The sequence below is a fragment of the Melospiza melodia genome, chromosome 25, assembly GCF_035770615.1.
Source record: "Melospiza melodia melodia isolate bMelMel2 chromosome 25, bMelMel2.pri, whole genome shotgun sequence".
NCBI classification, from domain to species: Eukaryota; Metazoa; Chordata; class Aves; order Passeriformes; family Passerellidae; genus Melospiza; species Melospiza melodia.
This window is the reverse complement of record NC_086218.1, coordinates 1,412,512-1,429,589: the sequence shown is the minus strand read 5'-3', so window position 1 is coordinate 1,429,589 and position 17,078 is coordinate 1,412,512. Positions and strand designations below refer to the sequence as shown.

The window sequence follows — 17,078 nt, the reverse complement described above, 5'->3', positions numbered from 1 at the left end:
GTGGGAAGAGCTTCAGACAGAGAAGCAGATGATCCACACTGGTCAATGGCCCTATGAGTGCGGGGAGTGTGGGAAGGGCTTCAGTGACAGGTCAGAACTCATCAGGCACCAACACATCTACACTGGGGAGAGGCCCTACAAGTGTCCCCAGTGTCAGAAGAGGTTTTGGACCGTCTCCAGTCTCCTCCAGCACCAGCAGATTCACACAGAGGAGAAGCCCTTCTGCTGCCCTGAGTGTGGGAAGGGCTTCAAGCACAACTCCAGCCTCATCAGGCACTGGCACATCCATACTGGAGAGAGGCCCTACGAGTGTCCCCAGTGTCAGAAGAGGTTTCGGATCAGCTCCAATCTCCTCCTGCATGAGCGGATTCACATGGATGAGAGGCCCTTCCACTGCCCTGACTGCGGGAAGGGCTTCAAGCAAAACTCCAACCTCATCACCGACCAATGCATCCACACTGGGGAGAGGCCCTATGAGTGTCCCCAGTGTGGGAAGAGCTTCACCCATAGCTCTAACTTGACAAATCACCAACGGAGGCACCAGTAAGGGAAGCCCTGCAAATGCCCCAAGTGCAGGAGGAGCTTCATGCTCTGCTCCAGCTTCATCCCCCATGGAAGTCTGACGTTGGGAAGAGCCCTGGTGATCCATGTTCCCTATGATCCATGCTGGGAAGACAGATGCCCATATTCCTTCCCCTGGCAATGACATGGTGTGGAACTGAAGAACATGAGGGTCTGGCCATGACTGTGTCATACATCCACTCCCACCTCAGGTCATTGCCAGGCGTAGGAAAGGGACGCTCTCTCTCCCTGAGAAGAAGGGTGTCCTTTCCAGGTGGTAGAAATATGTTGCTGGGAAGAGCCAGGCAGTTCTGTTTTAGTTTTCCCTGTAAACAGTTTTATTTATCCCTTCTGTCAACAATATTGTTTCTGTTCCATTTTTTCCTTATCTCATTGCTGTTCCCAATTAATTGTTCTTATCCCAGCCCAGGATCTTTGCCTTTTGTGCTTTCCCTGGGAGGCAGGAGGGCAGTGAGGGCAGTGCAGGCAGTGCAGTTTTAGCAGGAGCAGGAAATTCAGGGATCCCATGCCTGAACCCCGGCCCGTGGAAACCGAGCATCCCAGCTGGTCCCAGTCCTGGTGGCCATGGCAACAGCCTTGAGAGCAGGTCCCTGGCTGGAGCTGTGGGAACCTCTTCCCTCTGGTGCCCAGGGACAGGAGTGGAGGGAATGGCTGCAGCTGAGTCAGGGCAGGCTCAGGTTGGATGTCAGGAAAAGGTTTTTGCCCAGAGGCTGCTGGGGCCCTGCCCAGGCTCCTCAGGGAAGGGTCCCAGCTCCAAGGCTCTTTGAGCTGCAGCAGCGTTTGGACAGCGCTGCCAGGCCCAAGCTGGCATTGTTGGGGTGTCCTGGGCAGGGCCAGCAGTTGGACAGGAGGATCCTGATGGGTCCCTCCCAGCTCAGCCAATTCTGTGGTTCTGGGATCCCATGAGCCTGGGGATGGGGCGGCCAATGGTTGCCATGGCAACGGGCTCTGGCTGCAGGCCTGAGCTGGTGTCCATGGCAACCACCCCTGGCATGGGATATCCATGGAGCTGCCGTGGAAACTGACCATAGCAACAGGGGGCTGGTTATGGTTGCCATGGAAACTGAGCATAGCAACAGGGGGCTGGTGATGGTTGCCAAGGAAATTGAGCATAGCAATAGGGGGGGTGGTGATGGTTGCCATGGAAACTGACCATAGCAGCAGGAGTCTGGTGATCATTGCCTGCTAAGGATCAGATTTGCCACAGGCCCTCAGAGGGGTTCCATGGGGACTTTCCAAGAGTCTCCAGGCTGTTTCACAGCTGGAATGTCATAGGCACAGACAGGGGCTCCATGGAGACCTGCCAGGGCTTTCTGGGGATGGTAAAGAGCCCTGTGGTCAGAGACAGTCACAGACATCCCATGGTGACATCCCAGGGGACCTTGTGCTGCAAAGGCACCGATCTCTCACAGGCACTCATGGGGGCTCCACAGTGACATCCCAGGAGTCCCCAGGCTGGCAAAGGGCCGGGATGTCCCAGACACTCACAGGGGTTCCTGTCATGGGCACAGTGAGACCTTCAGGCAAAATTTATTAGAGAAGCTCCTGTTGGGTTACAGGGTGCAGAAAGGATTCCCAATAGCCCCCCATAGATCCCCAAATGTCACTGTTGAATCAGAGATGACACAGACTCAGATCAAAAGGCTAAGGGCTAAAAAAACAGCTAAAGGGCTGCTTTTTCAATCCTCTTCTTTTATACCTTGCTTTGCTACAGGTGGACCTCACTGGTCCTTTAATCCACACATTTCACATGATTGGCCAATTAAGACAACACCTTTCAGTAAACAATTATTTGGAAAAAAGCCAACTTATTCCAAACATTTTCAGCCAAGTGTTTCTTCAAAAATCCACTCGGATAACACCATTTATTGATGTTTCTTTTATGTTGGGCTTTCTGGGGGCTCCCTGGATGGAGGAAACCCTCCTGTAGCAGTTCTGTGCCAAGTAAAAAGAGATGTACGGGATTTTTTCAGTCTTCAGCTTCTTGTTTATTGTCATCTTATATAAAGTTTTTCATTGCTGTCCACACCAGGCTCAGTGCACTGGAAAAGCACTGCAAAATGGCCCCAAAACGTACCGTTTCAAGCTCTTTTAAAATTGTCTCATCCAATTAACTCTTAAAACCTATGTTATTTCTACTTATCGAACAATACTTCATCCCTTGACTCTCCATATAACATGTGCGCTGTGCTTTCCTTGACCAATCACCCTCTGCCACCACCACTGCAGAAAATGGAGTAGATGAAGAAGACAGGGACTACATCCCAATTCCTCCATCTTGCTTCATATCTACACCATACTAAAAATCCCAAAAACCTAAATTTCTCACCCAAGTGACATACTATACTATTCTTATTATCTATTTCACACTTTGGTAAATTGTAATCTAAGTCAAAGATTTGGAAGTCCTCTCCACGGGCAAATGTGAAAGACAGTGTTTCTCTGGGGGTCAGGATGCCTCAGAGCAGACAGAGAAATATTCCCTGTGCCTTGGATTCCCACACATTTAACCTAAAATCCTTTAACCCTTAACATGTATAGTTACCCAAAAATGTTCCAGGTAAGTAAGATTAGAAGGAGAAGAAATAGAGAACAGAAAGAAGATCCATAGAAAGACACACACATAGGTACCAATTGCTGGGGTTCCAGTATCGCCAACAGAGGAACCCAAGGAGAAGGCAGGATCCAGACCCTGGGCTGGCCTTGTGCTCTGGCTTTAACCCCCTGGGCCTTCATGAGCCCGTCCCTGGGGTGGGACTGCTAGTTGTTTGTCCAATCAGATCTAGGGTAGCACCAGCTGCTGGTGTATGATTGATTGATTAACAGCTGGGCTAATCAGAGCTGGGTTAACATCACCCCCTGCTGTGTGATTGACAGCTCTGCCAGGCCAGGGCTGAGGGTGGGGCTCTGTTCCACCACAAACCAAGGCCTGACCCAGCCCTGGCCCCACACGGCATTTGAGTATCCCAAGGTTTCTTGGGAAATCGATCTCATCCAGCCTCTGACAGCAGCCATGGTGACAGTATGGAACCTCATGGAACCATGGGTCACTTGTGACAATGGAGATCCAAGGAAACTATGGTGAGACTGTGAAATCTAGGAATCATGGAATCAAGGAGACCATTGTGCAAATCATGGGCCCTATGGAAGCAAGGATCAATGATCAAACTGTGGTTTGATTGTGATTAATTTAAAATAGAAACAAGGGACCATTGTTTCACAGCAGGGCTGAGTGGGGCCAATGGACCTTTGTGACTCTGTTGGGGCTCATGAAACCAAGAAGCCATTGTGACATTGCCAGACCTCATAGAATCAAGGAGACCACTGTGACAGTGTGAGGACCCATGAAGTCAATGGAACATGGAACAAGTCTGCCTGGTTTGGCCTCCTGGGGGCTGTCTGACAGGTCCCACTAAATTTGACATGTCAAGGGCTACTTCCCATCTGACTGTGAAGCACTGGGGCTCTGTGCTTTTATTCCTATAGGAAAGAACGGTGTTTCTTGTCTAGGCACCCATGGCAAAAACTGGGATTCTGCATCTAAAATTCTCTATATCCAAGGGTTACTCCCAGACAAAATCTGCCCATACAGTCAAGTCTGGCTAGACTTGGCCTCTGGCGGCTGCCTCTCATCTGCCTCTGCACCACTGGGGCTCACTTGTTTCCTTCCTATGGAGACCATTTAACACTGCAAGGCATTGTGGAACCAATGGCCCATGGTGACACTGCAGGCCCTTGTGGAACCAAGGGGAACATTGTGACACTGCAGGGTATCATGGATCCAAGGGCCACTGTGACACTGTGGGGCCTCACGGAACCAAGGAAACGCTTGTGGGTCTGTTGGGCCGCATGATCACAAGGGGCCAGTATGAAGCAGCAGGGCTTTGTGGAACCAAGAGGCCATTGCTGCATTTCAGGGCCCCGTGGAGCCAAAGGGACGTTGCGATCCTGCAGGGCACCATGGATCCATGGAGAGCACTGTGGCATTGCAAGGCCCCATGGAATCATGGAGACCATTGTGACTCTGTGGGGCCCCACGGAACCAAAGGGCCATTGTGACCCTGCAGGGCCTCATGGAAGCAAGGGGGACATTGTGACACTATGGGGCCCCACGGAACCAAAGGGCCATTGTGACCCTGCAGGGCCTCATGGAAGCAAGGGGGACATTGTGACACTATGGGAACTTGTGGAACAAAGGGGATCATTGTTGCACTACTGGGCTCCAATGGAACCAAGAGGCCATTGGACACAGCAAGGCTTCATGGAACCAATAGACCATTGTGACACTGTGGGGCCTTGTGGAACCATGGAGACCATTAAGATCCCTAATGACTTGTGCAACCAAGGATCCATTATGACACCTGAGGGCATCATGGAAGCAAGAGAACCATTGTGGCACTGCAAGGCCTCATGGAAGCAAGGAGCCATTGTGACACTGCAGGGCCCTGTGGAAGCAAGGGAACACCAAATAGGTGTGGCTGCCTTGGTCTCCCAGTGGTCATCTGACAGGTCTGGCTGGCCTTGGAATGTGGAAGGCCATTCCCATCTGCCCCTGAAACACTGGGGCTCTGGGCTTTCCTTTGTATGGAAAAGAACTGTCCATCTTTTCCAGATAGCCATGGACAAAATTTGGATTCTACCTCCAAATTTCCTATATCCAAGGATTGCTGCCAGACAAAAGCTGCCAGGAGAGACAGATTTGGCTGGTCTTTAACTCCTGAGTGCCAGAACTCACCTGTTTTCCAAGGACTGGAAACAGCTCTGTGCTTTTCTTTGTATGGAAAAAAATCATCCTTCTCCAGGCACAAATGTCTGACATTTTGGATTCCACATTCCTAATTTTGGATATCCAAGGGTTGGTCCAAGCAAACCTTCCCGGACAGACAGGTCAGGCTTGTCTTGGCCTCTGGTGGTTGCTGTTCATCAGCTGCTGAAACATGGGGGTCTGGGCCTTCCTTCCTATGGAGACCGATGTGACATTTGGGAGCCTTGGGAAATGAAGGGGCCATTGTGACACTGCAGAGCACCATCAATCCAAGGGACCATTGTGACCCTGCAGAGCCTCATGGAACCAAGGACATCATTGTAGCTCTGTTGGGCCACATGGTCCCAAGGGACCAGTACAAAGCAGCGTTTTGAGAGTTAGCCCGGCTGTAACTCAGAGTCAGACAGATTTTACCCCAAAAGAACTGGGTGTGAGTTTCAAGCCCTGGGAATTATTTGTTTAACTTAGGGTGAGCTTGAGAGTTCTCCCATAAGCCTTTAGTGTTGCTGTGCTAACTTGTCCAAGTTCTATTCCCCTATTGGTTGCTTGCTTCCCTATATGGTTATTGTTCTAGAGTGTTCTATCCCCAAGTGTACATGTTGTGTCTTCTCCTTTGTCTCAGGTCTTTGGATCCTGCCCCTCATACGGTTCTCGACTTCTCCATGTTTATTGTTTTTCACTCTGTTGTTAAAGTTCCTTTTAAACAACTCCGTTGATCCTGATCCTTTACACTTTCGCCACCCTCGTCCTGAAGTCAGGGAACCAGAGAGGTTTGTTGCAGCCACCTTCATTGTGACATTTAGCACCCAAACAGGGACCATGACATCAAGGGCTGCCTGTGCCAGTCACATCAGCTGGGGTTAGCTGATGGATAGGCCAGTGCTCCCTGGGATTTTGCATTGTGCCGGGCCCGGCGGATTCATCATTTCTTCAAGGGACCTTGCCCAGGATCAGCAGGGACAACAACGGTTTCACCTGCATAGGATTGCAGGTGGGTTTGGGGAAATGCAAGACATTTATTGCCTATTTTGCCACTGTGTTTTTACAATATGCCCCCACATCCCATAATTGATTTGGGGTGTTCCAGTGGCCCTCTCACATCAGACAGAACAAGAGAAAAATGGGCAGCCAGATGTCCAAAGTAGAAAGGAGCATAAATGGATGCTTTAATTGTCACTGATCATGACATAATATTTTCAAAGAATGAATTAAAATCAATCATGTGATGGATTGTTAAAAATTTTCCAGATGCCTCTGCTGGTGAAATCCATACCACTGAATTTTGGGACTCAGAGGGATTTAAATTGTGCAACCTTTTGATCAAAAGGGAGCCCATTGCAGCCCACATGCTCCCCATCTTCCACACCATCCTTGAGATCCTTCACCAGCAAGCAGTGTGTCAAAAACTCAATCTGTTGGTCACTCCTAATTTGGTATCTCCCCTCAAATCTGCCTTTTTTCAGACCTTCCACGATGGTCCTGAATGGCAATGGCAACACGGTCTTGGAGCATCCTGCCCTGGAGACTCAAGATGGAAGGAGCCTGAATGTGGCTCAGGATCCCAATCATCCTCCCTCCATCTTGGGTCCTCCACTTCCTACTACCACGACCTCCTCTTACGCCCCGAAAAAATCTCCAGACTCCACCTCTACAACTGTGGGTAACGCCCCAACTGTCAATCATCCTCTCCACCCTGGGCCATGCCTCCAGTTAAGGAAGGAGACTGGCAAATAACCTTGAAACACCTATTTGCCCCCTTATGAAAGAAGGGAGCAGAATCCCAGGTATCAGCCATTGGTTTACGGAGAAAAAAATGATCTGTGCAGGGCAGCTAAAGATCATAGGAAGGACTTATCTTGTTTTAATGGTCTAATGAGGGCCATGTTTACATGTCTTAACCCCCTATGATTTAAAATATATTATGACCATGTTGTTGTCACCTACAGAATACACCCTGTGGGAAGCGGGATGGAAGTGTTTACTAAATCAATTAATTGCAGACTATGCTAATAATGAGGCAAGGACAGAATTGACAATCAACCATCTAGCTGGAGAAGGACAACACAGCCTACCAGACGATCATGCAGCAGCTATCTCCACAGAAGTATTTGATGATATCAAAGAGATGGCTTTGAAAGCTTTAATCCAGGTATTGGATGGTAGCACCCCCAGTTCGGACTACCTTGGGTGCCTGCAGCTAAAGCTTTAGGACAATTAAACCATCTTGGGTGCCTGTTAAGTAAGCAAACCAATGCTACCTCCCTCACACTGAGTGGCCTGCTCTCAGAGACAGAGACCATCAAACATGCCACCGTGCAGAACAACAATGGCGTTTTTACTCTCGGCACATGGGCATGGCTGTGTAGACTCTGAGGGCATGTGTTACATGAACCTCTCCAGCCACAGCGAGTCAATCCACAAGAGCATTCAGGTACTGAAGGAAGGGTTAAAGAAGCTTCAAGTGGAAAACAATGACTGGTTCAATAAACTCTTCCAATCCAAGGGACTAAAAGGTTGGATGATGTCTACTGAAACAGGACTATTAATTCTCTTAGTGGTTGTTGTTGTATTGTTAATTGTCCCATGTTTGTTGGAATGCTTTTAGAAAGTCTTTCAAAATTCTTTCAGTTCCATCTTTGTTGTAAAACAGAAAGGAGGAAGATACCCAACACAGGCTCCTCACGGACTCCTTGGAAGAGAGAATTGGAGGCCAGGATGGCACAAAATCCTCTCAGAGACTCAGTGAGGGAAGGGAAATCCTTAAAAGTACCTAAAAGTACTCTTAAATCCATAAAGTACCTTAAAAACCTTGAGTATCTCAAAGCATTAATGAGCCCTGCTAAGTTTCAGTACAAAGCTCTCAAGGGACTTGTTAAAGCTGATAATTGGGGCCATGATTGCACAAACCTCTCACAGAGTCTGTATCAAAAGGGAAACATCAAGTACTTTGAAAAAACTCAAGCACCCTGAAGCATTAATGAGCCCCACTGAGTGTTGTTACTGACAAAGCCTCTCCAGGGACTAAGTACAGCAGTAATTGGAGGCCATGATTGCACAAACCTCTCAGAGACTCCAAGGCAAAAGCCAAACCCAAAGTCCTTTGAAAAACCTGCACAGAGGCTCCTGGCACAGAGGCAGCTCCTGGCAAGGGCAGCGCTGCAGAGAGACAGCTCTGGCCAGGAGCAGCTCCTGTGCACAGCCCAGCAGGGCTGGGGCACTGCCTGCAGCCACCCTGGGCACAGCACAGGGCACAGAGGGGTTAAACTCAGCCTGGGCTGGGAGCACCGAGCAGAGCTCACTCAGGGCTCACTAGAGCAGAAATCATCGCAGGTTTGAAGCAGTCATTCCCTGGCTGTGGGAAGAGAAGCTGCCGTTCCTGCAGGGATCTCCTGGAGCTGGCACATCCCATAGCTTTTAGGACCTTTCAGGAGGGCTCTCAGAGCTGCTCCAGGGCAGGGCTGTGGCCCCAGGGCAGGGCTGGCTTTCCCTGCTGCCCCAGCCCAGGCACAGCCCAAGGCAGCTCCTGTTGCCAGGCTCTGCTGCAGGGCTGAGCAGCCGGGGCTGCAGCCGGGGTGCCCAGGGCTGTCGTGCAGAGCAGGGTCCTGCAGCCCAGGGCGCTGTGCTGGGGCAGGGACTCTGCTGCCTGCCAGGGACAGCTCTCAGCCGGCCCGGGGAGCTGCTCCCAGCGCTGGGGAGAAGCTGTGGGGGGAAGGAGCCACCCTGAGCTGGGCAGGGGCTGCTGCTGAGAGGGGCTGGGTGGGGCAGGGCTGCTCCCAGCTCCAGACCAGCCTGGGCACAGCTCCGGAGGACACTTCCCAAAGAAGGTAAGCCAGGGATTGCTGTAAAGGTCAGGAGCTTTCTTGAGAGTGTTTCAATTTCCTGCTTAGAGAAAGATGGGAATGTTGGGGTGGTGACAAAAGGTTTTTTGTGCTTTTTACATTTTTATATATTCATAGCTCTCTAAATTACTATTATATAGTTACAATACTATAATCCTTACTTAACTCTATTAAACTCTTAACTGTATTAAACCACTATTATATTCCCATATAGCTTTAATCCTGAATTAAATCTAGTATGTTTCCTTACCTTTCTCTTAATAACCTGACTGTCTAAATATATTCCTAAAATGCTGTATAGTCCTATTCTTTTATGTAGTCCTGAAATGCTATATAGTCTTCTAGGAACTGGACATATAGGAGCATTTTGGGTTTTGAGAATGAGCAGAATATGAGCAGTCATTATAAAAAGTGAAGGCAAAGAAGCCTTTGGACCTACTCCAATGGGTTGACCCAGGGGTGTGTAACTGGGGAAACTGAATCTCCTTTTGGATGTTCCTGTTAAATATCCTAATTATCAACCTTAATAAATTGTTGAAATCAGGACGTGGGTGTGCCCTTTCCCACTGGGACACCTGGAAGCTTCCAATAAGTGTCTGGCTTTTACTTTACTTTACTGTTCTAACACTGCTGCAAGGGTTTTTTTTTTCTCTTTGGATTATAGACAACAGGGGGATGAGAGAAGCAGAACAGGAATTGTAATCCCAGAATCACAGAACATTCTGAGTTGAAAGGGACACAGACGATCATCAAAGGAATGTTTGAACATTTACACAGACTCCAGAACTGTGGCTTAAGCTGGTCAGTCTCACTGCTGGGAGCCTCCCAAAGGCCCTCAGCCACTCCTCAGCCCTGGACAGCAGCAGCATCACCTCTGCAGGGCCCAGCAGGGCTCTCCTGAGCTGCCCTTGCCCAGCTGCACACAGAGCCTGCCCCAGCCAGGGCCCTGCACACAGGCAGGTTTCTGTAGGGCCCCGGCCAGGGCACACAGGCTGGGATGGGTTCTGTGAGCGCTGGCAGGGACAAGGCTCCTCTCAGGAGGGAATGTCCAGGCCCAGGGAGATGCTCAGGGAAGGAGAGGGGGCTGAAGAGAGCAGTGCTGGGGCAGGATGAGGGCACGGTTGGTGTGTGGGAGGTGCCAGGCTCAGCTGGGCACGGGAACACTGTCCTGAGTGCCCGGCTGTCTCTGCCCTGCCCTCTCAGGCACAGCACTACAACATCTTCTCTTGGTTCTGCTGTGCCCTGATATTGTCACTGTTACCTGCTGCTCTCAGGGAGGCTCTGGCATTTGCAGCAGCTGAGTCAGGCACTGCCCTTGGCATTCCTGCCAGGCAGGGCTGTCCATGGGAATGGGGTGTCCAAGCTTCCCTGGCACCTGTGGGGCTGTGGGTAAAGCAGTCCATGGGAAAGGGGAATGACCTGAGCCCCCTCCCTGAGATCCCATTATGGGCACAGCCAGGGATCTCCTTGCTGTGCCCTTCCAAGCTCTGAGCTGCCCTCCTGGGTGCAAATCTGTGCCAGAGCCTCTGGGAGTTTCCTGAATGTCCCACGGGGAAGGGCAGAGCTGCCACAGCTGAGGAAATCCTGCTGGGTTGCCAAGGGAGCCGTGAGTGTCCTTGGCACAAGGGGGTGCAGAGACCTTGACCAGAGACCTTTAGAGAGGGTGAGACATTCAGGGATCCCTCTGCTCTGGGCAGGCTCTGGTTAATCCCAGGGTTACCTGGGAGTGTGATTGTGCTCTGATTGCAGCCAAAAGATTTCCCAGAGCAGGAACAAGGCTGGGTGAGTCCCAGCTGTAGGGACTGTTTACAGGGAATGGCCCAGGTTTGGGTCCAAGCAGCCTCTTCTGATTTGTCACTGTTCTTTCTCCATGAACAGGTCCCCAAGTGCAGCCCCAGCAAATGTCCAACAGCAGCTCCATCAGGCACTTCCTCCTGCTGGCATTGGCAGACACGCGGCAGCTGCAGCTCCTGCACTTCTGCCTCTTGCTGGGCATCTCCCTGGCTGCCCTCCTGGGCAACGGCCTCATCATCAGCGCCGTAGCCTGCAGCCACCACCTGCACACGCCCATGTTCTTCTTCCTGCTCAACCTGGCCCTCACTGACCTGGGCTCCATCTTCACCACTGTCCCCAAAGCCATGCACAATTCCCTCTGGGACACCAGGAACATCTCCTACACTGGATGCGCTGCCCAAGTATTTTTTTTTGTTTTCTATGCTATAACGGAGTATTTCCTTTTGACCATCATGTGCTACGACCGCTACGTGTCCATCTGCAAACCCCTGCACTACGGGACCCTCCTGGGCAGCAGAGCTTGTGCCCACATGGCAGCAGCTGCCTGGGCCAGTGCCTTTCTCAATGCTCTGCTGCACACGGCCAATACATTTTCCCTGCCCCTGTGCCATGGCAATGCCCTGGGCCAGTTCTTCTGTGAGGTGCCCCAGATCCTCAAGCTCTCCTGCTCCAAATCCTACCTTAGGGAACTTGGGCTTCTTGCTGTCACTGTGTGTTTCAATTTTGGTTGTTTTGTGTTCATTGTTTTCTCCTATGTGCAGATCTTCAGGGCTGTGCTGAGGATCCCCTCTGAGCAGGGACGGCACAAAGCCTTTTCCACCTGCCTCCCTCACCTGGCTGTGGTCACCCTGTTCATCAGCACTGGAATGTTTGCCTACCTGAAGCCCCCCTCCATGTCCTCCCCATCCCTGGATCTGGCCCTGTCAGTTCTGTACTCGGTGGTGCCTCCAGCCCTGAACCCCCTCATCTACAGCCTGAGGAACCAGGAGCTGAAGGCTGCAGTGTGGAGACTGATGACTGCATGCTTTCAGAAACCCTAAACTGCTGGCCAGTGTTTGCAAATCACTTGTAATAAAAGTAATTTTTGATATTTCTTGTTGGTTTGGTTGTGGTTTTTTACCCCTTTTTTTTTTAAGTTTTTCATATTGTCCATAATTAACTATCAGGGTTTGGGCCGTTTCTCATTTTCTTTCTCTCTACCTTCCCTGAGCCCACAGACTGTGTCAATGAGTGGCTGCGCTCCTGGTGGCTTTAAAGGAAATGAAGGATCTCCCAGAAGAGTTTTCTGCAGACATGCCCTTTTGTTGCCTTCTCTGGAGCTGCAGCAGCAATGTCTGTGTGCAGAGCTGGGGCAGATCAGTGCTGGCCCAGCAGCTGTGCCCAGCAGCAGCAGCACTTGGTGTTGCCAGTGCTGCTGCCATGGCCCTGCCCCGCTGCCCTGGTGGCCCTGGTGTTGCTGCAGGGCCTGAGTGCTCTCGGGGCCGGGCACAGCCCTGGGGGTGGCAGTGCCGGGGCTGCAGCAGGGACAGGCCAAGTAATATAATTAATTTGTAATATAAATAATTTGTAATATAAATATTCTTTGATAGTTCTTTTGGCTTTGTTCTTTTTTTCCCCTGTGTTTTAGTTTTTCAATATTGTCCGTAAAATAAAACCATTTTTTTGCTATTCCTCTTTTTTTTTTTCCTCCACCTTCCCTGGAGCCACTGACTGTGTCAATGAGGAGCTGCACTGTTGCTAGCTTTAATAGAACTAAAGGATCTCCCAGCAGAGTTTTCTGCAGACATGCCCTTTTGTTGCCTTCTCTGGAGCTGCAGCAGCAATGTCTGTGTGCAGAGCTGGGGACAGATCAGTGCTGAGTACAGCAGCCCTGCTCCTGCTGGCTGCACCATTCCTGATCCAGGCCAGGAGCCATTGGCCTTCTTGCCCACCTGGGCACACTGCTGGCTCATGCCCAGCCTGCTGTCCATCAGTCCCTGCAGGTCCCTTTCTGCCTGGCTGCTCTCCAGCCACTCTATCCCCAGCCTGTAGTCCTGCAGGGGATGTTGTGGCCAAAGGGCAGGACCCGGCACTGGGACTTGTTCAACCTCACCTTGTTGGATTTGGGCCCTGGATCCAGCCTGTCTAGGGCCCTGTGAAGAGCCCTCCTGACCTCCAGCAGATCAACACTCACATCCAGTTTGGTGCCATCTGTAAAGATGTCCTTGGTTCCATGGGGTCCCTCAGTGTCACAATGGCCTCTTGGTTACCCCAGGCCCTGCACTGTCACACTGGTCTCCTTGGTTCCATAGGGCCCCAAAATGTGACAATGGACTCCTTGGTTCCATGAGGCCCCAGAGTGTCACAATGGCCCCAGAGTGCACAGAATGCCAGAATCAAATAGGCTGTAAAAGACCTTTGGAATCATCAAGTCCAACCATTACCCTAATACATCCTTGTCACCCAGACCATGCCACTAAGTGCCACTGGAGAGGGACAGTGACTCTGCCACCTCCCCCCTGGCCAGCCCATTCCAATGCCCACTCACCCTTTCTGTGAAGAACTTCTTCCTATTGTCCAGCCTGAACCTCGCCTGGTGCAGCTTAAGGCTGTGTCTTCTTGTCCTGCCCTCCAGCAGATCCACACTCACACCCAGCTTGGTGCCATCTGCAATTTGTGAATGGTGGACTCGATCCCCTCAGCCAGATCATCAGTGAAGATATTAAACAGGACTGGGCCCAACACAGATCCCTGGGGGATACCAGCAGTGCCTGGACACCAGCTGGATGCAGCACCATCCCCTCCACTCTCTGGGTCCAGCCTCCAGCCAGCTCTTAAATCTGCCAGCCAGGAGGGAACCCTCTCAAGCCGTGGGTTGCAGCTTTTCCAGGGAATGCTGTGAGAGACCATGTCAAAGGCTTTGCTGAATTCCTGGTACACAACATCTACAGCCTTTCCCGCATCCACGGGTGGGTCACCCGGTCATAAAAGGAGACCAGGTTGGTCAGGCAGGACCTACCACCCCTAAATCCACGCTGGCTGGCTCTGACCCCTCGACCATCCTGTGGGTGCCCTGTGATAGCACTCAAGGTGATCTGTTCCATAACCTTACTGGGCACCCAGGTCAGGCTGACAGGCCTGGAGTTCCAAAGCTCCTCCTTCCAGCCCTTCTTGGGGATGGGCTCACACTGGCACCTCCAGTCCTCTGGGACCACCCTGCTGAGCCAGGACTGATGGTAAATGATGGAGAGCAGCTTGGGGAGCTCATCCACCAGCTCCCTTATCCCACCAGGATTGATCCCATCTGGTCCCAGAGACACCTGTGAGCATCTGAGTGGCTCAGCAGGTCACCAACTCCTTCCTCCTGGATTCCAGGGGTCTGTTCTGCTCCCTGTGCCCATCTGCCAGATCAGGAGAACACCTGTCTTGTGGACAACCTGTCCTAATATTGAAAAATAAGACAAACAAGGTGTTAAGCAGTTCAGCCATTTCCTTTAGTTACTATCTTCTCCACTGCATTCAATAAAGAGTAGAGGTTTTCCTTCTCCCTCCTTTTTCTAAAACATTTTTGTACAAACTTTTTTTTTAAGGATGGGTCAGGTTAAATTTTGATTGAGCTTTCACTGCTCTAATGTACTTTATGATCACCTAAAGACATCCTTAAACACTTCCAGCAGTGCCAGTCCTTTTTTCCCTTGAGTTCCCACAAAAGCTCAATGGGCAACCAGGCAAGTAATTTTCCTCACCAGCTCATCTTTTGCTGCACTGGGATAGGCTGCTCCTTCACCCTTACGATTACTTTTTTGAAATGTGTCCATCCTTCCTGGATCCCTCCATTTTAAGGGCTGTTTCCCTTCAAAAAATCAGTATCTGATTTAGTACTCCCCAAATCTGCATCCTAAACAGGCCAAAGTCTGCCCTTCCTAATTCCAGTGTGGAAGTTTTCTTGCTGCCCCTCCTTCTTTCAGAGAACATTGAAAACTTGATTATTTCATGGTCACTGTGCCCCAGGCAGCCTCCAAGCCCTACATCTGCCACCAGCCCTTCTCTGTTTGTGAACAGCAGCAGACAGAGCTTTCCTTGACAGTGGGAGTGTTACCAAAAAGTCACTAAAACAGAAATCCCCTTAACCCCAATGCAGCATTAAGAAGCTGTATTCTTTATTCAGCAGGATGCACGGGGGAGAGCTCCTCCCAGAGCCCTGCAGGCTGAGTACAGGAAAGTTTCTGTTTATTTTCTGTATATTGCACACATATTCATTGATTGTCCTGGACTAAACACACATATGATATTAATTTCCCCAAAATCATTAACACATTTCCTCTCCCCGTTACCCAAGTGTTCTTCTGTCCTGGGGCTCTCTCTGGTGGTCCCTGGTGGTCGTGGACCCCAGTGTTCCAGTGGGTCTGGCTGAGCTGGGAGGACACTGAGGCTGCTGAACTTCCAGTTCCCCTTCTCACACAATGGGCATTGTGTAGTTTCCAGAGGCCTGGGGTTGTGGAGAACAAGCTCCAGGTGTCAGCTCACCTGGTGGAGACAATTGATCATCTGGTAACTTGAAGTCATAGAGTGGGCTGTGATATCACAGAGTGGAGAATGGGAGGTCATGGAGAAGCTACAGCATCATAGATTGCATTTATGAGATCACAGAGCAAGCTGTGACAGCACAGGGCAGCAGTCTGACATGACAGAGCAACTAGGACATTACAGAGTTGGCTGTAACATCAGAGACCAGTTGTGTCACATTAGAGAATGGGCTGTGACATCACAGAACAGGCTGTGACATCATAGAGGGGCTGTGTGACATCCCAGCAGGGCTGTGTCAGGTCACTGGGTTGGTCACTCCGCCCCAGCTCCCCCTCACAGTTTCTCCCAACAAGTCCAATGCTGTTCATGCCCAGCAGGGTCCCTGTCCCCCGGGATCCCCCCAGCCCACCTGGAGCCACAGCCTCCACCGAAGGATGTTCCACAGGATCCACCCCAGAGCCTGACATGGGGACAAGGGGCCAGGGCTGTATGACCAGGACATCAAGGATGTTCTTATCTTCTTGTATTCCATATTTCTAGAGTCCCATGCTGTTGCAATCTTATCTAAAGTCCATACCTTCTTGCTAGTTTTCTACCATGCAGTCCTTCTCTGTAGCACAGTTCCTCATGGTTTCACAGGGGCTCCTCCTGGGCTCTTGACCGACCCCTTGTATCCCAGCTATCTTTATGAACCACAGCTGCTGCCCAACTAAGGACTTCACAGCAGTGACTCATTTAGAATAGCTGGGACCCACTTATCTAATACATAGGACTCTCACTACATTTCAGTTGTTGTATTCTTGTTGCTGTAATAACAATACATATATTCAGGCCCCCACACAAGGACCTGGATTATCCAGGTCACTGTGGCCTGGTTTGGGTTCCCCAGGACAGGAAAGATGTCTGGCAGCTGGAGCAGGGTCTGGGAAGGGCCTCCAAGGTGGGGCTGGAGCCCTTGGGCTGTGAGCAGAGGCTGAAGGAGCTGGGCTTTTCCAGCCTGGAGCAGGGAAGGCTGAGGGGCTCCTCATGCCAGCCTGGCAGTGCCAGCCAGGAGGGGATGGAGAACCCAGAGCCAGGCTCTTCACCAGGGGGCTGGGGGGAGACAAAAGCCAATGGGTGGTAGGGGAAAGAGGGGAGATCAGCCAGGACAGGAGGAGATGAAATGAGTCAGGCTGGTTTCAGCATTTCCTTGACACCAAGAGCAGCCTAACCTTTCTTCTCCATCTACCACTGATAGCTTTGGAAATCAGGAATTGTTTGAGCTGTTCTGTCCTCAGTCCAGGTCAAGAATCCTGATACAAGAACTTAATTGTGTTCATATCTATCAAAGAACCATGTTTGTCAAAAATAAATTTCAGTATGTAAATCATTTGTGAATGGTAGACTCATCAGACACTGCTGGGACATTGCACATAGATCAGGGAAGAGTTTGTAATTGTGTGATTGTTATTTTAATTGTGTAATTTTTATTACGTAGTATCCTGTTCAACTGTGGTCTGTTGGCTAGGTCCTGTGTGGGCTGGGGGGAGCTCACATTTGCACAAGGCTGCTCTGAGTGCCAGGGCTTGGATGGAGGGAATGGTGGGGTGGGC

At 50.7% G+C, this 17,078-nt stretch overlaps 1 protein-coding gene and 1 long non-coding RNA gene across 2 annotated transcripts; both read left to right on the top strand.

Moving 5' to 3' along the window:
• Nucleotides 1-9,107: 9,107 nt before the first annotated feature.
• Nucleotides 9,108-11,183, top strand: LOC134429443 (uncharacterized). Its single transcript, XR_010030591.1, has 3 exons — nucleotides 9,108-9,171; nucleotides 9,851-9,987; nucleotides 11,065-11,183. It is a non-coding gene; the product is annotated as an uncharacterized LOC134429443 (long non-coding RNA).
• A 65-nt stretch (nucleotides 11,184-11,248) lies between these two features.
• Nucleotides 11,249-12,073, top strand: LOC134429304 (olfactory receptor 14J1-like). The gene has a single exon (XM_063176436.1). It carries the CDS (start codon nucleotides 11,256-11,258, stop codon nucleotides 12,018-12,020), a length of 765 nt encoding a protein of 254 aa, XP_063032506.1. The 5' UTR covers nucleotides 11,249-11,255; the 3' UTR covers nucleotides 12,021-12,073.
• Nucleotides 12,074-17,078: the final 5,005 nt, after the last annotated feature.